Source organism: Dermacentor silvarum, chromosome 9, assembly GCF_013339745.2.
Source record: "Dermacentor silvarum isolate Dsil-2018 chromosome 9, BIME_Dsil_1.4, whole genome shotgun sequence".
Classification (NCBI taxonomy): Eukaryota; Metazoa; Arthropoda; class Arachnida; order Ixodida; family Ixodidae; genus Dermacentor; species Dermacentor silvarum.
Genome location: NC_051162.1, coordinates 27,501,546 through 27,526,776, shown reverse-complemented (window position 1 = coordinate 27,526,776; position 25,231 = coordinate 27,501,546). Strand labels below are relative to the sequence as shown.

The following is a 25,231-nucleotide window of genomic DNA, read 5'->3' as shown; positions in this document are numbered from 1 at the left end:
CTAAAGCGCCGCACAATCTCGGTCATCGGTGGCTATATTCTCCCAGGGGAAGATTTGACGCTGGACACCTGAAACTTGTCCTCTTCCAGGTCGTGTCCTAATGAGGACACGACCTGGAAGGGCGCTACTTGAAGAAATAGGCGTAGAAAGTAACAACCAAACAACAAAGGAGAATTATTAACAGAATTGCAAGCGGGACTACGAGAAAAAATTAAGACCACCCCGTTCCCTAGGAACATGCACCCGACACATAACCTCGAGAGACGGAAGGCAAGAGCCAAGGCACTCCTTCAAGACATAGATCAACATAAGCAGCAGGCGGTATTCGTTGACGCTGCCTGGGTTAAAAATAAGGATGCATATACCTCCGTGTTGTAGACACTCAAGGTAACATACGGGATGCCATCACCGTCTATACAAAGGACCCAACAGTAGCAGAACAAGTAGCCATCGCCTTAGCCATCCGGGCAAATCGGTGGACACATATTTACAGTGACTCTAGAACAGCCATACGCAACTTTACTAACGGATATGTGACACGGATAGCAACCAAGTTACTAGACAAGGTCAACAGTGAGAGGATCGAAATTCGCTGGTTTCCTGCACATCTGGGGGTGGTGGACGGAACTCGGAGAAACCTCAATGAGGTGGCAAATGAAGCAGCACGAGGACTTTCTAGCCGTGCTCTTCAAGACCGAGCAGCTTACACTTCACATGGGGAACACAGGGATCGATTATTAACATATAACGAAATCACGAAACATTATTATTTAAGCAGACGGGAATACCCATTGCCACACGGTAAACTTTGCAGAGCCCAAGCGGTCACATTACGTTTGCTACAGACAATGACATACCCAAGTCTATATTTTATTAACAGGATCTATCCGGGGAGGGAAATTCAAACCAATTGTAATAATTGCAATGGCATCATTACTCTTGACCATATGCTTTGGCAGTGCCCTGCGGTCTTCGCAGACTGTGACAAGGAACAAGAATGGTGGCGGCAAATGCTACGAAGTGAATCACTCTCTGACCAATTACGGGCAGTCCAGAAGGCCCGCGATGTGGCTGAAGGGCTCAGCCTGACAGTCCCAACGTGGGAGCGGCCCGCGTCAACCCAGGGTTGACCTTCAGGACTCAATAAAGTTCTCCATACCATACCATACCACACCTGAAACTTGTTCTTGACTCCAGCCAATGACCTCATGCTATCGTAGGTGACTTCAACGCACACCACCATCTTTGGGGTAGCCGGGCCATAAACACTCGAGGAAGACAGCTTCTTGACTTCACAAACAGCAATGGTCTTGACATCCTAAACGACGGCTCACCAACATATTTGCGAGGCACAACGTACAGCAGCTGTCTCGATTTAGCTATCGCTTCACGATGCCTTTCGTCTTCTGCTGCCTGGTGCACAGATGCTGAAACGTACGGCAGTGACCACCTATCTACTTATGTACAATTGAGATGGTTCACGAGACTCCCTAATCCTCATGCACAACGCACTGACTGGGATGCCTTAAAAATTAAATTATGGGGTTTTACGTGCCAAAACCAGTTCTGATTATGAGGCACACCGTAGTGGGGGACTCCGGAAATTTGGACCACCTGGGATGCCTTTCAAAACAAACTGGAAGAGTCCTGCTGCTGTATAACTTCTCCGCAAGAGATCGAAGAGCGAATTACAGCAGCAATGCACGCAACAACAGACATCGTCGCAACATCACATTCCAGAACATCCGTTGATGTTGTATATGAGCATCTCCGGGCAGTCCGTCGTCGCGCCGAGAGGAAATACAGGCGAAGTAAATTGATATCAGACTTGAGGACGTCACGTCGTGTGCAAACGAAAATTCAAAGACGCTTAGAAAAGCTCGACAGACAGCGTTGGAGGTCCTTTTGCAGCAGCCTGGACCCAAGAAAACCATTGTCCACGATATGGCATGTTGTACGAGCCTTGCCATCTACTCCACAACAACGACGTCCCTTCCGAGCTCTGGCTATCAATCAGATGCGCAGTGAGAAGGAGATCGCGGAAGATTTCTGCTTACATCTCTCCGGCTCTACAACAGTGGTATCTCCATTGTTCAGGTGCGCTCCTCCAACAGTGGACGATCGTCTCGACCTTCCATTCACGCTACAACAGCTACGTGCTGCGCTCTCTTCTTCAATACACTCAAGTGCGCCAGGGCCTGATGGCATTACCTATTCTACCCCACGCCATCTGGGCCCTCGAGCGACTGAGGAGCTTCTCGCTTTGTATAATCTCTCTTGGGCCTCGGGAACTGTGCCTGCACATTGGAAGACAAGCACGATCGTGGCATTATTGAAGCCAGGAAGTCACTCCATGATATTCTTTCCTACAGACCAGTGGCGCTTGCCAGTTGTATAGGAAAAACCATGGAACGGATGGTTTTGAAGCGCCTAGAATGGTTTTTGGAGAAGCGTAATATATATCCAGACGCGATGACAGGTTTCCGAAAGGGTAGGTCGTCAATCGACAGCGTTATTGATCTAGTAACGACTGTTGAACATCAGAAACGTCGCCGTCGATTGACGGCTGCTGTCTTTCTGGATATCAAGGCTGCATTTGACAATGTTCTACATGATGCAATTTTAAATGCCCTTGAAGAATATGGCATTGGTGGCCGTATGCTTCAGTGGATAGCCAGCTATCTTCGAGAGAGAACGATATTTATGACAACTCTAGACGGTCATACAAGGAACCATCCTGTCTACCGTGGGGTGCCTCAAGGAGGTGTACTGAGCCCAACCTTATTTAATGTTGTTCTCGCTCGGCTCGTCAAAGAACTCATAGGCGCAGTCTCGGTCTCTGTGCACGCAGATGACATCTGTATATGGACCACGAGCTTAACGCGCTTACAACTACAAACGAAGCTACAGCGTACAGTGTCAATAACGTCGCAATACCTAAATAGTCGTGGACTTCATCTCTCACCGACTCAGAGTGCCGCCATGGCATTTACGCGGAAGTCAATGGCCTGCTACCCCGTCATGATTGATGGCAAGATTATACCTTCGGTAACCCACTATAAGTTTCTCGGAGTCACCATCGACCGTGACTTATCTTGGTCGAAACACATCTCTGCATTGAGAAAAAAGCTGGACAGCTTTGCACAAATCATTCGACATATGTCTGGAAAATCGTGGGGGCCATCCCAATCATCTCTTCTGCAGCTCTACCAGGCACTTTTTGTTGGATACCTCTGCTACAGCGCACCTGTACTTTCTGGGATTAGTTCATCTGCCCTCCGCACACTTGAAGGCACTCAGGCTCGCGCACTAAGAATTTGCCTAGGGCTACCACAATGTACTTCCACATGGCGCACTATTGCAGAGGCATGCGCATGCCCAGCTCGAGTGTATCTGCAACATGAGCCAATGCGAGTGCATTTAAGGCTACTGACAAGGCATAGGAATCATTCACTGACAAATGTCACAAGTATACGGCCTGACGCCGCCTACTCAGGAGCCGTATTGTCGCAACGGGATCTACTGCCGTCGGACTTCGCACCACATGGCATACCGGAAGCTCCACTCTGGACGATGGCAAAGCCGACGGTGAAAATCTCGATCCCCGGAATAACGAAAAAGTCGAAAATGCCGCTTGCGGGTCTCAAACATTTCGCGTTATCCTACATTGCTTACAAGTACGGATATACCGAACCTGTTTTTGCAGATGGCTCTGTTACACAGACCTCTTCCGCGGCAGCTTACACGGTGCCTCCAAAGGGGATTACACAGCGGTTGAAGATAGGACACAAAACATCGTCTACAGCAGCTGAGTTGACCGGTATTCGAGAAGCAGTCCGCTGCGTAGTACGACAAAACCTCGCTAACTGGACAGTGTTCTGCGACTCGAAACCGGCGCTGCAACTCATAAGCAATTATATGAATCCCAGAAGCACATATAGCCCTCTAATCTACGACATCATGGCTCTGCTTACTGAGGCGTCTCAATCCGGACATACCATTGCACTGCAGTGGATTCCCAGCCACTGTGGAATAGCCGGAAATGAGCAGGTTGACGCGGAAGCAAAAATGGCGCACACTGACGGGAAGATTATAAAACTTCCCTTTTGCCGTTACGACATCAACGCCTTGCTACACAACTCCATCAAAACGTCTATGGAGCGACAATGGGACAACCCCGAACATCGACAAGAGCGCCTCTATAGACTTGACGCCGGTTTGCGATTCCGACTTCCACTTCGGATGCGGAGAGGCCAGGAAACACTTATCCATCGATTACGGCTTGGTGTGGCGTACACTCGCAAATACCTTCACAAGATTGGACGAGAACGGGACCCTGCTTGTAGCGTCTGTCACACTCCCGAGACAATAGAACACATACTTTGCGTGTGCCCTCAATATGCGACCGAGCGAAGGACACTAAAACGTAGCGTTGACTGTTTGAACTCCCGCCCCTTTTCGGAAGCCAAGGTTTTAGGCGCATGGAGAAGCGTTGATCATGCCCAGCGCACCATAACATCACTTTTGAACTTTATGTGTGAGACGGGCTTAGACGGTCGTCTCTAGGAACTGTGCAGTGTGCAGTGCGCGAAATGTGTTTGTAGGATGACATTCTGTGTGGACAACACTACTCCTGCGTGTAGTGTGTGAAAAGTGCACAACCGCGTATTGGACAACGTGTGTAAATAGTAGCTCATTGTACGATATCATGATCACCTGTCACTTACCTCTCTGTATCTCCCACTTCCCCTTACCCCAGTGAGGAGTAGCAGGCTAGAGACACGCTCTCCAGGCCGACCTCTCCTCCCTTCTCTTCATTAAAATCTACTCTCTCTCTTGTTAAGAGGAAGAGGGCCATGTCTGTTGCTTGCCGATGGCACGATGTTGACGAGAAGTCTATGCACTGATAAGCGTGCCACACATTTCAATATATTTCACCTTTCTATGCCGGTTGTCACTGGGGCACACAGCCATTCGGGATGACCAGCAAAAAATGGCCAGATACCCAGTGGCCAAAGATTTACATTCACATGCGCGCATAGTTGCCTATACCCAGGGACGGATACCCAGAGGCACACAACAAGTAGCCGAAGTTCCTGTCTACAAGTCGAGGAAACACTGAATTGCTAACGACGGCCAAGACGCAAAGAAAGCTTCGGTTTTTAATATATCAGTGCCCCTCCCCCAGCTAAAGTGGATAATGTCCTAAACTTTACTTTCGTCAGTCATTCGTCGACCTAAGCGTAAATGTAATTGAAATAAGCAAGAAAATAATGGCTAACCACGTCGCCACCGAATACTCTATTCAAATATAATATTCAGAGCTTGATTTACTATTGCTGTTAATGGACGACGAACTTAGAGAGAGCGCGAGAGAGAGAGAACGTTATTATCGTCGCAAGGGTAATGGCTGGATCACATAGTCCAGGTCTCCAAGGCCATGGCGATGTTGCGGGCCCACCAGACCAGCGCCTGCAGAACCTGCGGGTACCCTTTTCTTAGCACAGCCTCCCAGCTGTCCAGGTTTAGGATAGAGTTGGTGTAAGGTTTGTGCCCAGGCGGTGGGAGCTAGCACTTCACCCTTGCGTAAAATAACGTCGCGATGCCCCTACAGCCCGGACAACGGGGACAGTATAATGTGGGATGGAGGGCATGTAACATGGATAGGTTGGGGGAGGCCTTGGCTTGCCACCACTTCAGCCTTACAGCCACCACTCAAGAGAGAAAAAGCTAGGACTTGCTTGACTAGCTCTCTCCTCCACGAACGAAAATACATTTTCATTCTTGAACTTGCAGCATTAGCATCAGGAAGACATTCATAACGAAACTTGAAACATTAAAACAAAATAACTCCACCAATGCAAAGCCCTTTTTTGTGTAACTGTAGAGCCATGATATGGGTTCATCATCTCGGTGTAGATTTATACAAGAGGTAAACGCAGGCAGAAGGTATATCTATCACCAGTACAGTTTTTTCGAGCAAAGCACTTACCTTAGCTCGCAGAATTGGAGTGTCAAGTCCACCATTAAGCTCCACGACTTGTGACCACTACAATGAAAACATGGGTCACCCAAGTGCCACCGAGTGCATTGACTGATTTCTTTTTCTATTTTTTACATATGGACTGCCAATACATGTGCTGTTGGAAGGAATCACACTGAGCAGCAACCCAAGCTTCACAGAAGACTGCCTCCAGCTGAACGTATGGGTCCCAGAGGTCGGAACTACCCCGGGCTCGAGTCGGTCTGTGCTTGTATGGATCCACGGAGGATCATTCACCTTAGGCAGCGCGAATATGGGGAACACTAGCGGAGTCTTGCTCGCTGCACTCGGCGATGTAGTGGTCGTCTCCATGAATTATCGTCTTGGCATCCTGGGCTTCATGAACGCGAACTCTCCGGAGGCGCCAGGCAATGTTGGCCTCATGGATCAGAACATGGCTCTAAAGTGGGTGCAGCGGAACATAGCACATTTCGGAGGTGACCCCGAGCAAGTGACTTTGTTCGGTGAGAGCGCAGGCTCAATGAGTGTGCACGCGCAAATTATGTCGCCATTAAGCAAAGGCCTCTTTAAGAGGGCAGTCTTGATGAGCGGCACAATGTACAGCCTGGACACGTGGGACACTGTTCCGGAAAGCATGGTCAAGGCCGACAAGGTCGCTAACGTTATTGGCTGCTCTAACGGTGGAACAATCGAGCTGCTATCGAAGGCAGAAGAAATCGTAGACTGCATGAGAAACAAATCCGCCGATGAGATCGTCAAGGCTTCTCAGAAGATAGCGGCACCAAAGTTTGCCCCATTTGCGCCTACTTACCACGACGAGTTCCTCCCCAGAAATCCATTATTGGCCCTGAAGCGCGGTTTCTTCTCATCTGTGGACGTCTTAGCTGGCGTAACTTCAGACGAAGGAGCTGCGTTGCTCCAGTTCCCGTTGGTCCCCGAGCTTCTGGTGGAAGACCTTCAAGGTTCTCCGCCAGAGGAGCTTATTAAGTCTCTTCGCAGTGCATTATGGCGAGTGCTTAAAGATGACATACTTGATATCTTAGAAACATACACCAAAGAAGCCGCAAAGGACGATAACAACGCACTGAGACGCCAATACATCGACTACTTGTCGGACAGATTGTTCAACTGTCCCTTGCAGTTCTTCGCAGAAAATCACAGCGAGAAAGGCAACAAGGTTTTCACGTATGTGTTCGATCACAAGCCGGCAACGTTTCCACTGCCTGAGTGGATGGGAGCGCCCCACGGCACTGACGTAGCCTTCACGTTTGGTCACCCCTACGCAGCAAATCCTGATTCTCCGGACGGTCGCACGGCTGAGGCTTTTATTCGAATCCTGGCCAGCTTCAGCCGAAATGGGTGCGTAGCTTTCCTTCTATTTATATACCAAAGAATAAATGGACTCGGCAGGAACGTTTCTTGATAATTAATGTGCTGGTGCTATAAATAAAACCAAAGTTACCATGCGAAACCATGAGAAGTGTGCATCGTCGCATAATTAGAATCGCAGATTGTGTGCGAATACCAATTATTAGAGTTGTCCTCTCATCAAACACATTAAAGAACACATAAATCTACTTTAAGCAACGGGAACGCGTGGAACATATAGAATTTATATGGCAACCTGTCACGAATAACAGCAATGGCACATTGATTCACCTAATGTTTAACATACGCGCCAACTTTTGTACTGACGCTTTGAACGCTGAAAAGTCAATGATCGTGTATAAATTACCGTATGGTCTCTCAGCAAAAAAGGGTATCCGATATCATGGAAGAACGCTGATAATAATTGAGTAACTTCGCGCTGACTACTTTATTGACAAATTTATTTAGGAACCTACGAGAGAATAGTACATCACTGTCGCAGAGGTGAAAAAAAGGTTAGGTCTCTGAGGAATATCATGCAAAGTATTTCATGGTGAACATTGATACACCCCGCTTCCCACATTTACAATCTCCAAAAATGATTAAAACGCACGAAGTGAAATGGCCAAAGGCAATGCTGAAATCAAGGCGCTAAAAATACAAATTCTCTACCAACACAAAAAGAATAAATCACTAAACATCCAACTGTCGAAGTGCTCAGTTAATAAGTATGTTTTGTTTACGTTTTGTGAACGGAAGTTGACAAGCCTCACTCAATTTGTACAGGGCTTCATTCTGAATGGTTTCAATGTTATTTTTTTCTTGCCAATAAGTGGAGCAGATGAAAGGGTATTTATATTCGCAACAGCCATTTGAAATTTTTAACGAAGTTCCAGTGGCACCACGGAAGTTACAGCTTTCTCAATAGCAACAGTAACCGCAAGAGTAGGACTGTGCGACTTGCCCTGATGCTCTGCGATTTCCGTATTTCATTATTACACACACCGAACGCTAGAGAAGACATGGGGATGGCGTTTACCTGCATTTTCTGAATTTGATTGATATGCGTGTGCAGAAGCAGTAGGGCGGCAAAAGCGTTTTAATTCATTGGATTCTTAATGCTCCTGCAGTCTATAAATAAAGGCCGCAGTAATCGACTTCAGAAAGTTGAATAACTCTGAAGAGCTACGCTTACGAGCTAACTCAGCGATCTCTGCGTTGAAATTAAGACTAACCTGCAACGAGGACAACGTGGTAGTACAAGAAACGTGCTGGAGGACTTCTACCATAAGTATGGCTTCTACCACGTTTGACGATACTATAGTAGTAGCTGCATGAAATCATTAAGGAGTTTTAGAAATAATTCATGCACGTGTACTTACATTTCCACTTCACAATGCTCTGCTTGAGTTCGTTTGTACTACTTCTATTCATCATTGGCGCGCTTTGGCCATATCTGGCTCTTGCGTCGCTAAGCACTTTACATCATCATCATTTTATTCATCGTTTTGCTTCGTCCTCTCGTCATTTCAGTTAGCTTGTTATCTTCCTCTGAAGTTCCTTTCGCTTGTATAACATCAGAATAACCAGTTCATTCCTAGATATAATGCCGGGTAATGCTTCTAGACACATTTTGGGCTTATGTGAGTGATAATTCCAGTTTATGATATTTGCATCCGTTTTTTTCACATGTCTAGCTATCATCTTCTTCGAGCATTTGTCCACAACTGCAATATTTCGTAAAGAATGTTTGACTCCTATCTGTATCGACAGCCACTTCGCTACCCCTCTTTTCGCTACCCCTCATTTGTCATGCTAAGGTATAATTTATTACTTCCTGAAGATTCACTGAGAGCCATCTTATACTAAGCACTGATAATGATCTTTCATTGCCTTGTTAATATGAATATCTACAAACAGCATATTTTTGGCTACTGGTGTTAAAAACGAAAAAAAAATATTGAGAATTATGTACAATGTCACCAGGTCACGAAACCTGTAGTATATTAGCTGCCATACGTGCGTCTATTGGGGTGTTGCTTTCCGCGCAGTGATGCACTTATTTGGTTTCTCCTAATGTATGTTTGCAATTTGAAATTCTTAATGCACCTAAGTTACGTTTATTTGACAATGGATGCTTCTGTGCAAAACAATTGGAAAATGTTGTATTTTCAACAGGATTCCGGAACTTCCCAACAACGAGACATGGCCACAATACAGCAAGGACTTGCCAAGCACGATCGTTATCAAGAACGGCCAATTTAACGATACACAGGGATTCCGCTCTACCTACTGTGAACGCTGGAGACCTCTGTATTAAATGTGCCACTGACGTTTGCCATTACTGCTATACACTATTGGTTTAATAACTGTATATTTACACGGCATTAACCATGATAGAAATGAATCATATAGCTCAGGTTCACCTCTCTGCTTTTTCTGCAAATAAAATGCACGCAACTAACCTCATAGAGCAAGGCGCCCACTAAGAAGGAACGTCTAACAGTCAGACAACATTCCAACACCCATTTACTCTTGATACTTCGTTTTAAAAAAGTTGATTGACCCTTCTTTCGAAAGAATTGGTCATAGCATGTAACTGAAACGTGTATATCCTAACACGCAGATACATATTTGTTGGACATTCACAAATACAAGCCTCTAAATACTCAAAGTATTTTTTTATATACAGTTTTTCTCACCCGCCGTGGTTACTTCGTGGCTATGGTGTTCGGCTGCGAAGTCACGGGATCAAATCCTGGCGACGACGGCCGAATTTATATGGGTGCGAATGCGAAAACACCCTTATACTTTGATTTAGGCGCACGTTAAAGAACCTCGGGTGGTCCACATTATTCCGGAGCCCCCACTATGGCGTGCCTCATAATCAGATGAAAATTTTTGTAAGCAATACCCCGTAATTTAATTTTTTTACAGTTTCGCTCGAAGGTCGAAGCAAAAGCATCGGTAGCAAGCACACGAGGCCTGTGCTGCTGCGCAGTGTGAACAGCCCCCTAGAGCTACCAGGTATCATAGGTATACACGAGGTGACGGTGAATGCGTATGTAGCGAAACTGCGGGATTACAGCTCCAGTGGAATTACACGTAAGCGCCCATGCACATCTTTAAAGGTGAGCAGACGCACGTAATTTGTGTGGGCCGCCGTGGCCCCACCAAGAGGAGACAGTTGTCTGAGCTCATCCTCTAAAAAATCCAGAATCCATTCCACTCCGTGAATGTGGGTGACCAGCGAAGCTGCAGCACATCTCCCAGGGTTAGACAATGGTACTTCTAATTATTTTCATAATTTGGTAATGGTAGTGACGATAGCTTTCTGATTACTGTGATATACACTGATCTGATTGGTTCGGTTAGAGCCTTAAACAGGTCTCTGGCCAAAGTTAAATCTCTACACGACCCTTGTTGTGTAGTTGAGTGACTTGGATTAGTGCGGCATATCAAACCTGTAATGTTTGTTCCCATCACAAGTGTGCCAATAAAGCAACGCATCGTGCCAGCATGAACTGGTGTATTTCGTGCAATAAAGTTATCTTGCAAGAGCTGCTGCTGCGTGTACGTAGGTTACTACAGTGGCGACGAGGCACGGTTGAGCTTTTGTTCGGCAGACGTTCGCATCGGCGAGTTTCAATTAAAGGGCAACTCTTCATGGGAAGATTACGTCAAGAATATAGAGTTATGCTGCGCAGCCAACAAGCTCCAGGAAGATACTGACAACAGGTCAGCGTTGCTGAGTAGCTGTGGGGAGGACACCTACTCCCTGATAGCTACCCTCGTCAAGCCTCTTCGACCGCCGAACGCTGACTACCAGTCCATCGTCCTTGCCGTGAAGAACCACGTTAACCCGAAGCCATCTGATCTGTATTCGTGGTACGGGTTCTCGAAACGAGATCAGCATGACGGTGAATCTGTCACAGATTACGTTACAGTCTTACGTAAACTAGCCGAGAACTGCGGATTCAGCGGCAAGCAGCTTCCTCTTGACATAATGCTGAGGAACTGGTTAGTTTTTCGCATCTCCGACAGCATAGTGTAGCAGCGCTTCTTGGCCAAGAAGACTCCGAATTTTGAGACTGCCCACGATCTAGCAGTCACAGCCGATTCTGCTGCAAAGCATCAGAGTTATGGGCAGTTAGCGTCAGGAAGGCCCAGATATAACAGCCGAAGTGGACATGCAACGTAGGAAGCACCGTAACAAAAGGGCAAAATGAAAAGGGGTCAAGCGAGCATTTGGAACGGCGGTGTTTTCGGTGCTCGTGCAAACGTGCTGCGTACTATTGTAAGGTCAAAAGCGCAGTGTGATTGAACTGTTCCGGGTAAGGACACTTAGCCAAAGCATGCCAGAACTAAAAATTGGGCAAGTGAACCATAAGTTGCACAATCTCTTGTAGTGATCCTAGAGGAACAGACAGCGAAGAGGACAAAGAGGTGGAAGAAGAAGAGAAAGAAGACATGGAGCAGCGTAATGGCAGCTGACTAGTGTAATTAAAGTATTGAAGGCTTTTACCGTGTGTTGGAACTTTATATTTGGCGCAGCCGACAACAGCAACCAGATGTGGGTTACATTCTACCTCGCAAGACGGGACGGCCGCCCCCTCGTCACGGGCTATGCTTTGGAAGGTGAGAACTTCGTTGCGGTGCCGGAAGAACTCACTTCACCTGGCCTACTCGAAACCATCAGCAACAAAGCCAAGGCCTCGATCAGCGACGTCACCGAAAGAGGTACCGTGAAAATTGACATGGAATTCGCGGAACTTGAATCTACGAGGAAACAAATCGCAAATAAGTGTGACGCTCAAGGCGACACAGATCGAAACGCTCGGCCGCCTCTCCAAGGCACATTGAGTGCGATGGCACAATTAACGCAAACTCAAATGCAGCAAATGAAACAACAGCAAGCAATTTTGAATATACTTGCCACTGGCGCGACACGTCGAGAGACCGTTAAGCCGGAAATGTTTGATGGTAGCACGGATGGTGCCGTTTCCTGGATGGATTTTTTCAGTACGCGTGCGAGCAGAACCACTGGTTAAGTGACTCCGATCGGATACTTCACATGCGCCCGTACCTATGTGGCAACGCTAAAAAGTGGTATGATTTGCGCGTCACAGAACATATGAAAGAATCTTGGGACACGTGGAAAAAAAGTTTTATTCGGGCATTTCAAATGAACCCAGTCCACTTGTGGGACCAAGCAATTTTTTACAAGCAGAGAGACGGCAATTTGCTGGACTATTATTTTGAGAAGAGGCGCCTACTGCGATTGGCGGATCCCACGCTTCCAGATTCCTCTGTCGTGCCACTAGTGATACACGGGATGACAAAAGATTGCCAGCGACAAGTCCAGGTTAAAGCACCGTCCACTTCCGAGGAGCTTCTCTACTGATTAAAATACGTGTCGTTCGAGTCCCGGCCTCGCGAGATGCAACATAAATCGAACAGGGAATGGTCACAGAACAGAAGAGAAGATTATTCTGCCAACAGGAGTTATCACAACCCTAGTCACGGGGACTCCGCTGGGAAGATACTCGGAAAATCCACGAATGTCAGGACGTCTGAGACGCAGGAGACAATATTTCTTGTGAAATCGAACATTTTGTTTGTCCCAATGATCGTGAATAATATCGAGATGCCCGCGGTCATTGATACAGGTGCCTCGGTCAGTCTCATTAATGAGAAAAGAGTTGACAAAAATGAAATCTTTGCCGGGAGAGCTGTCAAAGTTCAAGGCTATGACGGCAACTGTCGAGAGCTAAAAAAATGGACGGATGCAAAAGTGAAATTCAGAGATCTAGAGCTCACCGTGAGGAGCCTTGTCATGTCAGGAGTGGAGTTCGATTTCCTTTTATCAAGGCCTGACATGAAACTATTCAAGATGAATATTCTGTGGAACGACATTATCACCACCGAGCATTCCAACCTCATTCAGACGCAAGATAGGCCAGTCACAAGTTCCCACGAGGTTTCGCTGAAATTCCCAGAACTTCTGTGTGTCGGCACCTATCCCCCCGCAATGACTGCAATCGAAGTGCCGTTCGATCTTCGAGACAAAAGTGTTGTGAGGAAGAAAGCCTATGGGTTAAGCCACGAAAAAAAAAGTATGGCTTAAACAGGAGCTACAAGGAATGTTGGATTCTGGTATCATCAGACCTTCGACCTCTCCGTTTGCCTCACCCATTACCATAGTGCCAAAAGACGACGGATCCTATCGCTTGTGCACCGATTACCGGCTTATCAACCGGCAAACCGATTTGTTCCCATTCCCGATGCCACGAATCGACGAAATAATTGACGAGACCGGTGGGTGTCAATGGTTTTCCAGGATAGACCAATGTAAAGGCTATTGGCAAGTACCACTCAAAGAGGAAACTAAGATGTTCACTGCGTTTATTACACCTTTCGACATCTACGAATATAACCGGCTGCCATTTGGGTGGAAAAACTCAGGCGCCTGGTTCCAGAAAATGATGAACTCTGTTCTCTAAGAATTTATTGGCAAATTTTGTAGTATGTCGACGACATACTCGTCTATTCAAGAACAAGAGATGACCACATTAGTCATCTATCAATGGTTCTAGATGCATTGAGCAGGGCACAGCTTAAAATCAACGTCAGAAAGAGTGAATTCTTCTCCCAGAGGGTTGTTTTTCTTGGCAGGGTATTTGATGGGCAGACAAAACGTACCAAAGAAGAAAGTGTCCAGCGCATCAAGAGTCTCGTCAAGTCTCTCTTCGAGTATTTTTAGGCCTTGCCGGGCATTTCCGGGCCTTCATAAAGGATTATGCAACAAAGACAAAATGTCTCACTGCCCTTACCCAAAAAGAGGTGCCATTTCTGTGGTCTGAACACTGCGAGCGGTGTTACGCAGAACTTGTTGAAGTTATTTCTTCAGACCCTGTCCTGACGCTCCCAGACTTTAACCTGCCATTTGAACTGTACACTGATGCCTCTCATTATGGTACAGGAGCCGTTCTTTATCAAAGATATGTCAACAAGCCTGTTGCGAAACAACTGCATGTGATAGGATATTTTTCTTACACGTTTACCAAGGCCCAAGCAAACTATGCTACAACGGAAAAAGAAGCATTGGCTGTAGTTATGGCGCTCAAGTATTTTAGAAGTTATCTGGAAGGAAGAAGCTTCAAATTGTTTACAGATAATCAAGCCCTGACTCACCTTTTGCAACTCACTCAGCCAAAAGGTAGAGTGGCAAGATGGGTGAGTGAAATTCAGCAGTACACTTTCGAGGTAGCGCATCGCCCTGGACAAAAGCATCAGGACGCAGATGCTCTGTCTAGACTTCATGTACCAAGAGAAGTTACCCATGAAGAAGTGAATATGAGCAAATTGTGGGAAGGAATGCAAGACCTGAAGATGCAAAACGGGAAGCTAGAAGTGCCCGAAACAGCGATACCGACCAAACTGCGACTCTACCACGACAGTCCGGAGTCGGGAGGCCATGATGGATTCACTCAAACATACAGAAAGCTAACGCAAAGATTCGCTTGGAAAGGCATGAAGACAGATGTCGCTAACTACATAAAGACGTGCCACAACTGCCAACTTTGCAAAGCTAAGTTCAGACCGCGTGGTAACAAAATGATCACTCCAGAATACTCGACTGTGCCCTTCGAAATACTACATCTCGATTTTGCTGAACTCAAAAAGAAGGGCGAGGGGGTAAAAAACACGCAAGCATTCCTCGTTGCAGTGGACGAGTGTACGCGGTTCGTGGCTGCTAAAGCTGGCAGAGAAGACGCGAACTGTGTAACTTCTTTTCTAGAGAGGGATATGTTCTCCAATGTTAAGGTGATCGTTGCGGACAACGGACCGGCATTCCGAAGCGAAAAACTTCGCCGTTGGGCTGAAGCAAGGGGCGTCGAGCTGTGTTTTCCAGCACCTTATCACCCAGAAGCAAATTCTCTTGCAGAAAGGGTGATTCGGGACTTAAAGACATTCCTATCTTCATACCCCAACTTCAAAGGCGGGTGGAAGTGCGCTTGGAAGCAGCTGTTCGTCACCATAACCGATCTCACACTGCAGCATTGGGATGTAGCCCTTACTTCGCCGCTTTCCAAAAACCCTGTTGGTTGCCTGCGGACAAAGAACTCGATATAGTTGACAAAATAACACTTTGCGAAAAGCAACTGGCTTTGAACCAGAAAGAAAAGTATCGTAAAACTATGAAAAAGAACTTCGACAAACGTCACCAGTCCACAATACCCAATATTGAACCAGGAGACATGGTGCTGGTTCGAAAGGGCTTGGATTCAAAGTGCCCCTTTATAGGCCCATATTCAGTATTGAAAACAGTGAAGCACCAAGGGATTCTCAAGACCGTGTATTATCAAGGACCCCGAGGAAACACAGAAGAGGCGTCGATTGCTAATATTCTTCAATATCATCCCAGGAGAGATGATAATGGAAGCCCGGGAGGATGTAGTGATCCTAGAGGAAGAGACAGCGAAGAGGACAAAGAGGTGGAAGAAGAAGAGAAGGAAGACATGGAGCAGCGTAATGGCAGCTGACTAGTGTACTTAAAGTATTGAAGGCTTTTACCGTGTGTTGGAACTATATACCTCTCAAGTTCAGTGCATACCAAGTACGATGACTTGCTAAGAATTAGCCAAGTGGCCAGTGGTTGCCCCAAGTTTATGGTTGCCGCAAGCACTGGTGGAGAAAAAGTGCCCATGGAAGTGGATTCAGGAGCAGCTAGATCGATTATCAACCAAAATGTGTTCTGGAGACTTAAGGTGGCAACGAGGAGTAAGCTTAAAGAAGCAGACACTCAGCTCGAAACCTGGATCAAGGAAGGACTGGACGTCGTCGGAAAAGCCACAGTTCCCGTCAAGTTCAACGAGCAAGACTTCCAGCTGCCGCTACTCGTTGTAGGGAACGATGGCTGTACACCTTCCACCCAGGAATGGTTGAAGGCTTTCAACATCAATGTAACTGAGCTGTACCAGTATGCTGATGACATGACACTAATCCTGGCGGGAACAAGCTATGATAGAGGGCTGTTCTTGATGCAGCGGAAAATCTATAAAATTATGGCATGGTTTAGTAATTTCGTCTATCTTAACAAACAAAAAACTCACTTAACTTGTTTACATAGTCCTGACAGGAAAATTGCTGTGTCATCCAAGCTTTATATGCAGAGTGATGAGCGCAGCAACTGTAAACGTAATAACATAGCCCTTTCTAAAAAAAGTGAAGTATTTCCGACTGCTTTTTGACGAACACTTTTTGTGGACGTGCCGCATCGAATACATTGCAAAGAGATTAAGAACAGTTTCTGCAATCATATCCAGATTAAGATCCGTCTGCAGTATAGCATTGCGTAGAACAATTGACAAATTACTTGGTGAATAAATTCTGAGATATGGTGCAACAGTCTTTGGGTGGTCTGCGCAGTACAAGCTGAAGTTTTAGAAATGTGCACATTGAAGTGTGAAGGCTGCATCGATGGCCACAGGGGTAGTGTCATCACGGCTAAGCCATGCAAGGTGCGTGGTCATGAACTTCTCGATATTGACACGTGTACTTCTTTATCTTTCACCGATGACTGGTTTTTCACCGGCTAACATATCTTAAACGTTATCGCTCGGCACGGGACGCGCCTGCACGTAGTTTTGTCAAAAAATTATGGGGTTTTACGTGCCAAAACCAGCTCTGATTATGAGGCACGCCATAGTGGGGGACTCCGGAAATTTTGACCACCTGGGGTTCTTTAACGTGCACCTAAATCTAAGTACACGGGTGTTTTGCACGTAGTTTTGTCGTTCACAGTTTGGCTACTGAGTTACTGACTGTCAGTACCACGTGACATTATCACACTTGGGTGTGCCTGGAGGTATTTACACTGTAGATATCACAATCATGTATTTCGTTTGTACGGCATAGACTGCCCTATGGTCGGTGGCATTGTCCTCTTGCGAGTCGCGGGTGTATGGTTGTACAAACTTTTTGTACTTTGCGTATAAGTCATCGCCTCCTGCTCGTTAGTTATTGCACTGTTCACAGATAATTCTAGTACACCTATCGGCTTGATACAATGCATCTTGATGTATTAATTTTATTTATTATTATTATTATTATTATTAATAATAAAAGTTATTTCTACGGCTGCTCGCAGGTGATAGGTTTGGACAACCAGTTATTCATCAACAACAAATTACCTCTAAAAGCTGGAGTGCCTCAAGGCTCTATTTTGTCTCCTCTTCTTTTTAATGTATTTATAAATGACTCTTCGTCAGCTGTTACGAAGTGTTTGATATTACAATATGTAGATGATACTTTCCTTTTAACAAAACATGTTTGTTATTCAAAAGCCATTGAGTTACTTCAAGAGAGTGTGTATGATGCAATAGCCTGGTTTGCTAACAACTGTTTGTCACTAAACAAGAAAAACAAAGAAACAAAAATGGTGTGTTTTTTTAAATCCGCTTAAAACAACTGTTACAAATTTACCACTGTTTCTGCACTGTCCTGCACTGGCATCGTGTGAGTGTGTCCCTGTAGAATATGTAAGCTCTAATAAATACTTTGATGTTTTCTGTGACAGTGACCTCTCATGGAATTATAATATATTTGCGGCAGGCTGAGAAGTTTTTCCTCGCTACTTTTTATCATTAGATACATTGTTCTGATGCCTGTAAACATCACTATCGCGCAGGCTTTAGCATACAGTGTCTTACGTTATGGCATTACATTGTTCGGGTTTTGCTCTTTTTGATGGGAGTGCCGAATTGTTAGCATTCTGAATAATATATTAAATCTATTGCATATAACTCTTCCTCGGCTGACAATGTCAACTTGTTTATACGTCTGGGTCTTTCGTCATTTAAAACATTGTTCACTCAAACGGTTGTGGTAAAACATTTCTGGAACCCCAATTTCAAACAGGATTATATTGCTCCAACTGCCCTAAGGAAAACATTGCGTTTTATAATGCCCTACTGCAACACAAGATTTGGCAAAGATAGCAGGCGTGCGTATGTCCCAAGAATATTCAATGACCTACCTGATCATATATTTACTGCAACCACAAAACGAAACTTGAAAAAATTGATGAAGGCATTATAATCTACGTGTAATACTAAATATTGTTGTCCTTTCTCTTTATGTTGTTTCTTGTCTTTCTGTGTCACTGATTTAAGAGAGTTTTTGTGTTATTTAAACTTCATTTTGTTGTTGTTATGAGCTTCACCAACTTTTTATTGCTGTACATGTGGCCATCTCGTTTCTGCTTGCCGACGTGCCGGGCCAAGTCACGCAAGCCATTTGCTTGGCTTTGACGCGCCTGCCTTCTGATGTACGCATATGTAAGATGACAAGAATAAATATTATTCTTATTAATGTTATTATTATTTTCGCAATTTTTATTTTTATTCATTTTTATTTAATGATATTCCCCTGCAGTGTTTTGTTTTTGGTTTGTAATGTATGCGTGCGCCAGCACTCAGACCTGGGCACGTTAAATAAACATGATTGATTGATTAATTGATTGATTGATTGATTGATTAATTATTAGAAGTAGTAGTAGTGTGATTAGGGGTGGAGTGCTTGAAGCCTGCTTCACCTCCGCCGCAAGTCAGCCTGGTATTGCACGATCTGTGGGAGCGGCCCATGCTCATATTGGTATTGTTGACACACAAACACGAAATCTACATGGAACCCTACCAATATACGGCTTCGCTTTAAAGATTTGAAGGAACATACCACCATCTCTACTACAATTTACGTGTCAGGCTGCACGGCATTTCTTTTCTGTGGAATTCTTTCGTGTTAAAACAAATCCTACCTAAACATGCACATTACAATAAATATACCGCACCAAAAACAGAATTTATTTATTAAAGCAAACCTTTCTAACCTTTCTACGCCTACTTTATTAACCATTAGGTAGGCACAAAACGGCAATTTATCGCCACTGCGCGGATTTGCATGATGATGGTGGTTTGAATGCGTACATGGGACACATTTTGGTGAATCCGGGCTTAAAACACTTCCGTGTTAAAAAAATGTGTATCAACTTGTTTATATTCATCTATTTGAGCTGGAACACTCTTCCCTTGGTAACAGAGTACGCCTTCATTTCATCATTATTTTGAATCGTAGTCATATTCGCTTTTTATTGTCGCCCCCTGGATAACCTGACAGAACAATCTACACATGGCAAGAGCCGTGACTGAGCGCTAATTGGGGAGAAATACACAGTGAACATTTTCTTTGACAATCAAAATATCAAGGACATTGTAATCAAGTCTATTTGGCTGTTTAATTCTGGCACTGCACGACAGCTAAACGACTTGCAATGCGGAATATTCCAACCTAATTCTGAAATATAAACTGATACCGAAAGGTCTGTTAAAATTCCTTTGCTTTTATTTCCTTCTGAATATGACACACAGCCGCCACGCGGAATCGACATAGACATTGTCTAAATAGACATTCGTTCATGTCTAAAGAGCAAACAAAATATTTAGTGCGAAATCGAAGTAAAACCTAAATAGCCTGTGGCACTATGCATTAGCAGGGAAGCCAGCTTGATACTAGCGGCAATCCCTAAACAGATCATCGAACATTCTTACGATGGCTCCCAAGAGAGGTGGGTTCCATGAAAGAATTCCGAGAGCGGAAAGACTCACGCCAATACAGTGAAACGGTGCTTCTAGAATATTTTATTAGGAACGAGCAATGGCAAATTAAAAACCAAGAATTGTAAATCGTTTCAAGGTACCAAGACACAGGCACAATAATGGAGGCGGGGCAGACAGGCTGTATCAAATTTCTAGGCATGAGTAAAACTGCACAATCTACTTATAAGACTTTGCTCATAATTTCCATTCACCACGGCGTCCCGAGACATGAGTTATGAAAGGAAACACGGCGAGCGCTCGTCTGCTTCCTTTCTTTCCTTGTGTCCTGTTTTTGTAGCGCATTGTGTACCAGAGCCTATGCGCCATATTGCCTGCATGAGAAACTCATCAATCACACATACGTTGTTTTGAGTAACTCCCCTTCCTATAGACGGCTTCTCATGTATGCGCTTGGCAGGCGGCCTTTATATGAATTCTGATGGCCATATTGTTGGAAATATCAAATTCGAAATATATTTTTGGAAATATCGAGGAGATGCTTTAGGAGGTTCCAGGTTCCCCCGTTACGCATCTGCCCGTCGATCGAGTTGCACACCTCATCCCATTGCTGTTTAGAGAGGGCTCTGCAGTGTTCCTCTATAGTTCTGTTGATTTCTGCAATCTTTTTTCTGAGCCTGCGGTTGAGCCTTTGTCCCTTCCACCTGGCGAGGAGGGACTGCTTGGCCTCCAACAGGTGAGCCAGACGACTGTTCATCTTTTCCACCGGGAGGTCGGTACAAACCTCTTTTGTGGTAGCTTTGATGTCGTCTCTAACCTGTGCCACCCATTGTTCGAGGCTAGGCTTGTCCTCACTCTCCGTTCGCTCTTCACTAATCTTGCGAAACTTGTCCCAGTCTGTGTACTGGAACATGCGCTGTCTCTTCTGCTCGACCTGGAGGTGTGGGGCCAAGATATAATGGTCGCTACCAGTCTACCCCGAGGTTCGTCCACTTAACCGCTGCGATGCTCCTGACAAAGGTGAGATCCGGTGTCGTGTCACGGCTCGACGATGTCCCGCATCTGGTGGGGAATGCCAGGTCCGTGACTAGCATCAAGTTTAGATTTAGAGCCTCACGCCAGAGGTCCTCGCCCTTGTTAGTGTTGTATGGGTAGCCCCAGGTGTGGTAGGGGGCGTTGAAGTCACCGGCTACGATCAAAGGGGAGTCTCGCGCTAGTTGCGTGGCCTTGGTGATTAGGGCTTTGAAGCGTTGTCTTGGGTTTTTGGGACTACTGTATACATTTAGGATAAATATACTTGCGCGGTTTGCTGGGCTGGGGATGATTTCTATCATTATATATTCCACTTTACTTGCGGTCATCCTAAGGTCGTGAGTGAGGTGGGTCAGCTTGTTGCTAATCAGTACAGCGACCCCCCGTCCTTCTTCGTGCTTCGCTACGGGCCTGTAGCCGGGCAGCGTGACGTTAGATGTGAGTGTTTCTTGTATAAGGATGACATGTGGCTTCTCTGTGTGTGATCGAATATATTGCTGCAGGGGAGCGCTCTTGGGAAGGAAACCCCAGCAATTCCATTGCCACATCCTGAATGAGTTAGTTTGAGTGGCCATCGTATTGCTATGGAGTTGCTGTGCTAGCCTTCGGAGGCACGATTGCCCCCGTGCTGTTACTAGTCGATGCTGTTGTTGGGGGCGTAGGAGCTTTAGGTACCAGCAGAGGTGCTACCACGTTTTCCAAGAAGGATTCAATTTTGCTGATGTGCTGATTAGTGCGCTCCTCCATGGAAGCCTGTTGCTTTGGAAGAGCGAGAACTTCTCATTTATCTCTTTAATGCTGTCACTGAGAGCGGAGAGCATCTCGCGAATCTCAGATTTGGCCCTACCTGATGCTCTTTCTGGCTCATTAGTGATTGCCCTCTTTTTAGCTGGCCTCACCGTATCGCTCCTCTCAACCATGGGGACTTCCATTGGCTGGGGAGCGGCCGGTTGATTACCGTATCGTTCTTCTCAGCCATGGCGACTTCCATTGGCTGGGGAGTGGCAGGTTGCTTGTCTGCCATGAACGGTTTCCTATTACTGCCCCTCTTAATCTCGGCAATTTCTGTCATGAGTCGAGCTATTGTGTTCTTCATCATCTCGTTTTCACGCTCAAGTTGGGCTAGTGTGTTGTTACCTCTATCATGCTCTGGCGGTGAGCCCCGCGTTACCTTTTCCGGCGTTCCTCGAACTAGGTCGGCCCAGGTCGGGTGGTACTCGGGTCGGCGATGCCCTACACCACCTTCACCTGACTACGACGGCTCCGGGAACCCCGAACTTGACGCAGAATTCGGGATTGAGGAGATCAGGCAGGCGCTCCATGCCCTCAACGGCAGATCGGCTCCGGGTCCGGACAAGATCACGAACAAAGCTCTACGGAACCTGGACGACAAGTCCATCGAACTCCTAAAGGACATCATTAACCAAGCATGGAGCAGTGGTATAGTTCCGGAAATGTGTAAATCGGCCAACAGCATTCTCATCCCCAAGCCAGGCAAGCCGCCCAGCCTCGATAACCTCCGCCCAATTTCGCTCACATCGTGCGTGGGGAAGGTTGCTGAACACACAATCCTAAACAGGCTTTCTCGCTACCTGGAGGAGCACGACATTTACCCATACAACATGATCGGCTTCAGGGCTGGATTATCGACGCAGGACGCGATGAAGCTCATCAAGCATCACATTATTGACTATAATACGCGGGACACGAGAGCCATACTAGGTCTAGATCTGGAAAAGGCCTTTGACAACATTCTTCATTCGTTCGTTTTAGACACAATCTCGAGCCTTAACCTGGGGAAGCACTTCCATTCCTACACGAAATCTTTGCTGTCAGACAGAGAAGCCACCTCTAAAGATCGGGGACCTGACTTCAGACATGATCAAGCTGGGGTCTAAGGGGACGCCACAAGGGGCAGTCCTATCCCCAACCCTCTTTAACCTCGCCATGATTGGTCTATCCAGGAAACTCTCTGCTATCGACGGTATCAGTCATACCATATACGCAGACGACGTTACCATCTGGTGAACGGGAGGTAGTGATGGACAGGTAGAGACGGCCCTGCAAGAGGCGATTGATGATACCGAGAGATACCTCGAGTCCACGGGCCTTCGGTGCTCACCTCAGAAGTCGGAACTGCTACTATATCGACCCAAGCGCAGAGGCCCCAAACCAAAGAGATGGAAGCCACTTGCCGAATGCGACATCAAACTACGGACAAACGACGGAGGCTATATTCCGAGGGTGGATGCCATCCGGATTCTCGGCATGATGGTCGAGTCGAGTGGCTCTAACAACCAGACAGTGCTGCGTCTCACTAAGAACACGGACAATGCCATCGGATTAATAAGAAGAGTGGCCAACCGGCAGCAAGGCCTCGGAGAAGACAACCTCGCGAGATTGGTGCATGCGTTCGTAATGTGTCATTTCACTTACGTCGCGGCCATGCAAAACTGGCAAAGATCGGAGCGGGATAAGCTCAACGCATTAATCAGGAAGGCAATCAAGAGAGCCCTCGGACTCCCCATATACACACACACGGAAAGCTTACTTCAACTCGGCATGCATAACACGCTCGAAGAATTGGCGGAAGCGCAGGAGAGGGCCCAGTTCGTCAGGCTATCCACCACACAAGCTGGAAGACACATCCTGCAGGAGCTGGGCGTTCCCCCCACAGTAGTCAAAACAAAGTTCTGCAGCATCCCTCGAGAGCAGCGGGACCGCATCACTGTCGCCCCGATCCCACGAAACGTCCATCCGGAACACAACGTGGGAAGACGTCGGGCGCGCGCGAAGGCCCTCCTGGAAAAGGCTCGTGAACGGGCTTCGGAGAACAGTTTTGTAGACGCAGCTCGCTACGCCGACGGACAGCCCTTCGCTGCGGTTAGCGTAGACCATGAAAGTAAAGTAACGAACGCAATCTCGATTCGGACGACGTCCTCTGAGACCGCAGAGCAGGCTGCAATAGCGATGGCTTTATTGGACGACAAGAGGACATCAATCTACAGTGACTCGAGATCAGCCGTTCGGGCATTTGCCAAATGAACCATATCCGAGCTGGCCCTAGGGATACTAGGAAGCAAGCAGATCAAGCCACACACAGTGATCTGGTTTCCAGCCCACATGGGACAGATCGAGGTGCCCCACCCAACCTCACTGAGTCGGCACACAATACTGCGCGGGGGATTATCAACCGCGTAGCTACGAGTACCACCAGGCAGCGTGACGTTGGGGGTACTGACTATCGGGACTCTCCTCTCTGGTACAACGAAATTACTAAGCATTTTTACTTGGCTCGTAGGATCTACCCCCTCCCGCATTGTAAACTCAATAGACCTCAGGCTTTAACACTAAGGCTTCTACAGACGGGGGCATACCCAAACCCCTTACTTCTTCACAAAATGTACCCCGAAATTCAGACAACAAACGCATGTGCACTATGCAATGACTTAGCGAGCTTACCTCACATGCTCTGGCGGTGTCCCGCGTTACACGGCGATGAAAGCAACAGTTCTTCACGTTGGGATGCGGTTCTACGCAGCCCCAACCTCGAAGAACAGTTATGGGCTGTCCAACGGGCCCGCGACGCGACGGAGAGGCTCGGCCTTTCTGTCCCGACGTGGGAGCGGCCCGCTGCGCGCTAGCACGCGCCCTAAAGGACGCTAATAAAGTTATTCATCCATCCATCCATATTTTGGAAAGGTAACTAGTCACTCCTTCAAAATGCGTGCGTATCGCACCAGTATTATATCAGCTATCCAGGAACAAGGTTAAACAAGACTTTGACTTTTTCTCTCTGGGGAAAAGCCTAAAAGAAGATCGACACTTTGGAGCTTCAGGTTAACAAAAAACAGTCTGCGCTGGTTTGTTCCCCCAAAAGATACTAACAAAATATTGGGGTAAAACTCCAATATATCTGTCTGAATCGACCACTTATTCTCTAGATTCGAACTCACAGGCTTATAATTTATGTGAATTAGCAGCTCAGTAAAACGAACACTGATACAGAGTAAGATGAAAGCTCGCTTTAGAGTCATGTCCACACTCACATCAACAAGCATGCACTGCCACGCACTAACACACTTTTCTTCCCACATTCAGACGTACTAGTTCCGACTAATAATGATGTCCATTCACACTCACCATCGTTTGCTGATCCCTTATAAAAATGACTATTGAAATGTTGTTGGCATATTGTTGAGGAATTGTG

The 25,231-nt window shown here is 46.4% G+C and overlaps 3 protein-coding genes across 5 annotated transcripts in view; all 3 read left to right on the top strand.

Annotated features, from left to right (window-relative positions):
- Positions 1-25,231, top strand: part of LOC119465182 (acetylcholinesterase) — a 181,098-nt gene that overhangs the window by 18,431 nt on the left and 137,436 nt on the right. The gene's annotated exons all lie outside the window — the stretch shown is intronic.
- LOC125939804 (uncharacterized) lies at positions 2,941-5,122 on the top strand (the record flags this gene model as incomplete). Its single annotated transcript, XM_049655246.1, has 4 exons — positions 2,941-3,462; positions 3,724-3,897; positions 3,967-4,479; positions 5,057-5,122. Coding segments are annotated over 4 exons (1,275 nt in total), but the record flags the coding sequence as incomplete, so codon positions are not given.
- Positions 5,407-9,752, top strand: LOC119463503 (cholinesterase 2-like). The gene is made up of 3 exons (XM_037724345.2): positions 5,407-5,428; positions 6,151-7,363; positions 9,551-9,752. Exons 1-3 carry the CDS (start codon positions 5,407-5,409, stop codon positions 9,690-9,692), a joined length of 1,377 nt encoding a protein of 458 aa, XP_037580273.1. The 3' UTR covers positions 9,693-9,752.

Coding starts and splice junctions, on each gene's coding strand:
- LOC119463503 (XM_037724345.2), top strand. CDS start 5,407: ATGGCTGGATCACATAGTCCAG. Junction 5,429..6,150: donor GGCTGGATCACATAGTCCAG/GTCTCCAAGGCC, acceptor TGCTGTTGGAAG/GAATCACACTGAGCAGCAAC. Junction 7,364..9,550: donor GCCAGCTTCAGCCGAAATGG/GTGCGTAGCTTT, acceptor TATTTTCAACAG/GATTCCGGAACTTCCCAACA.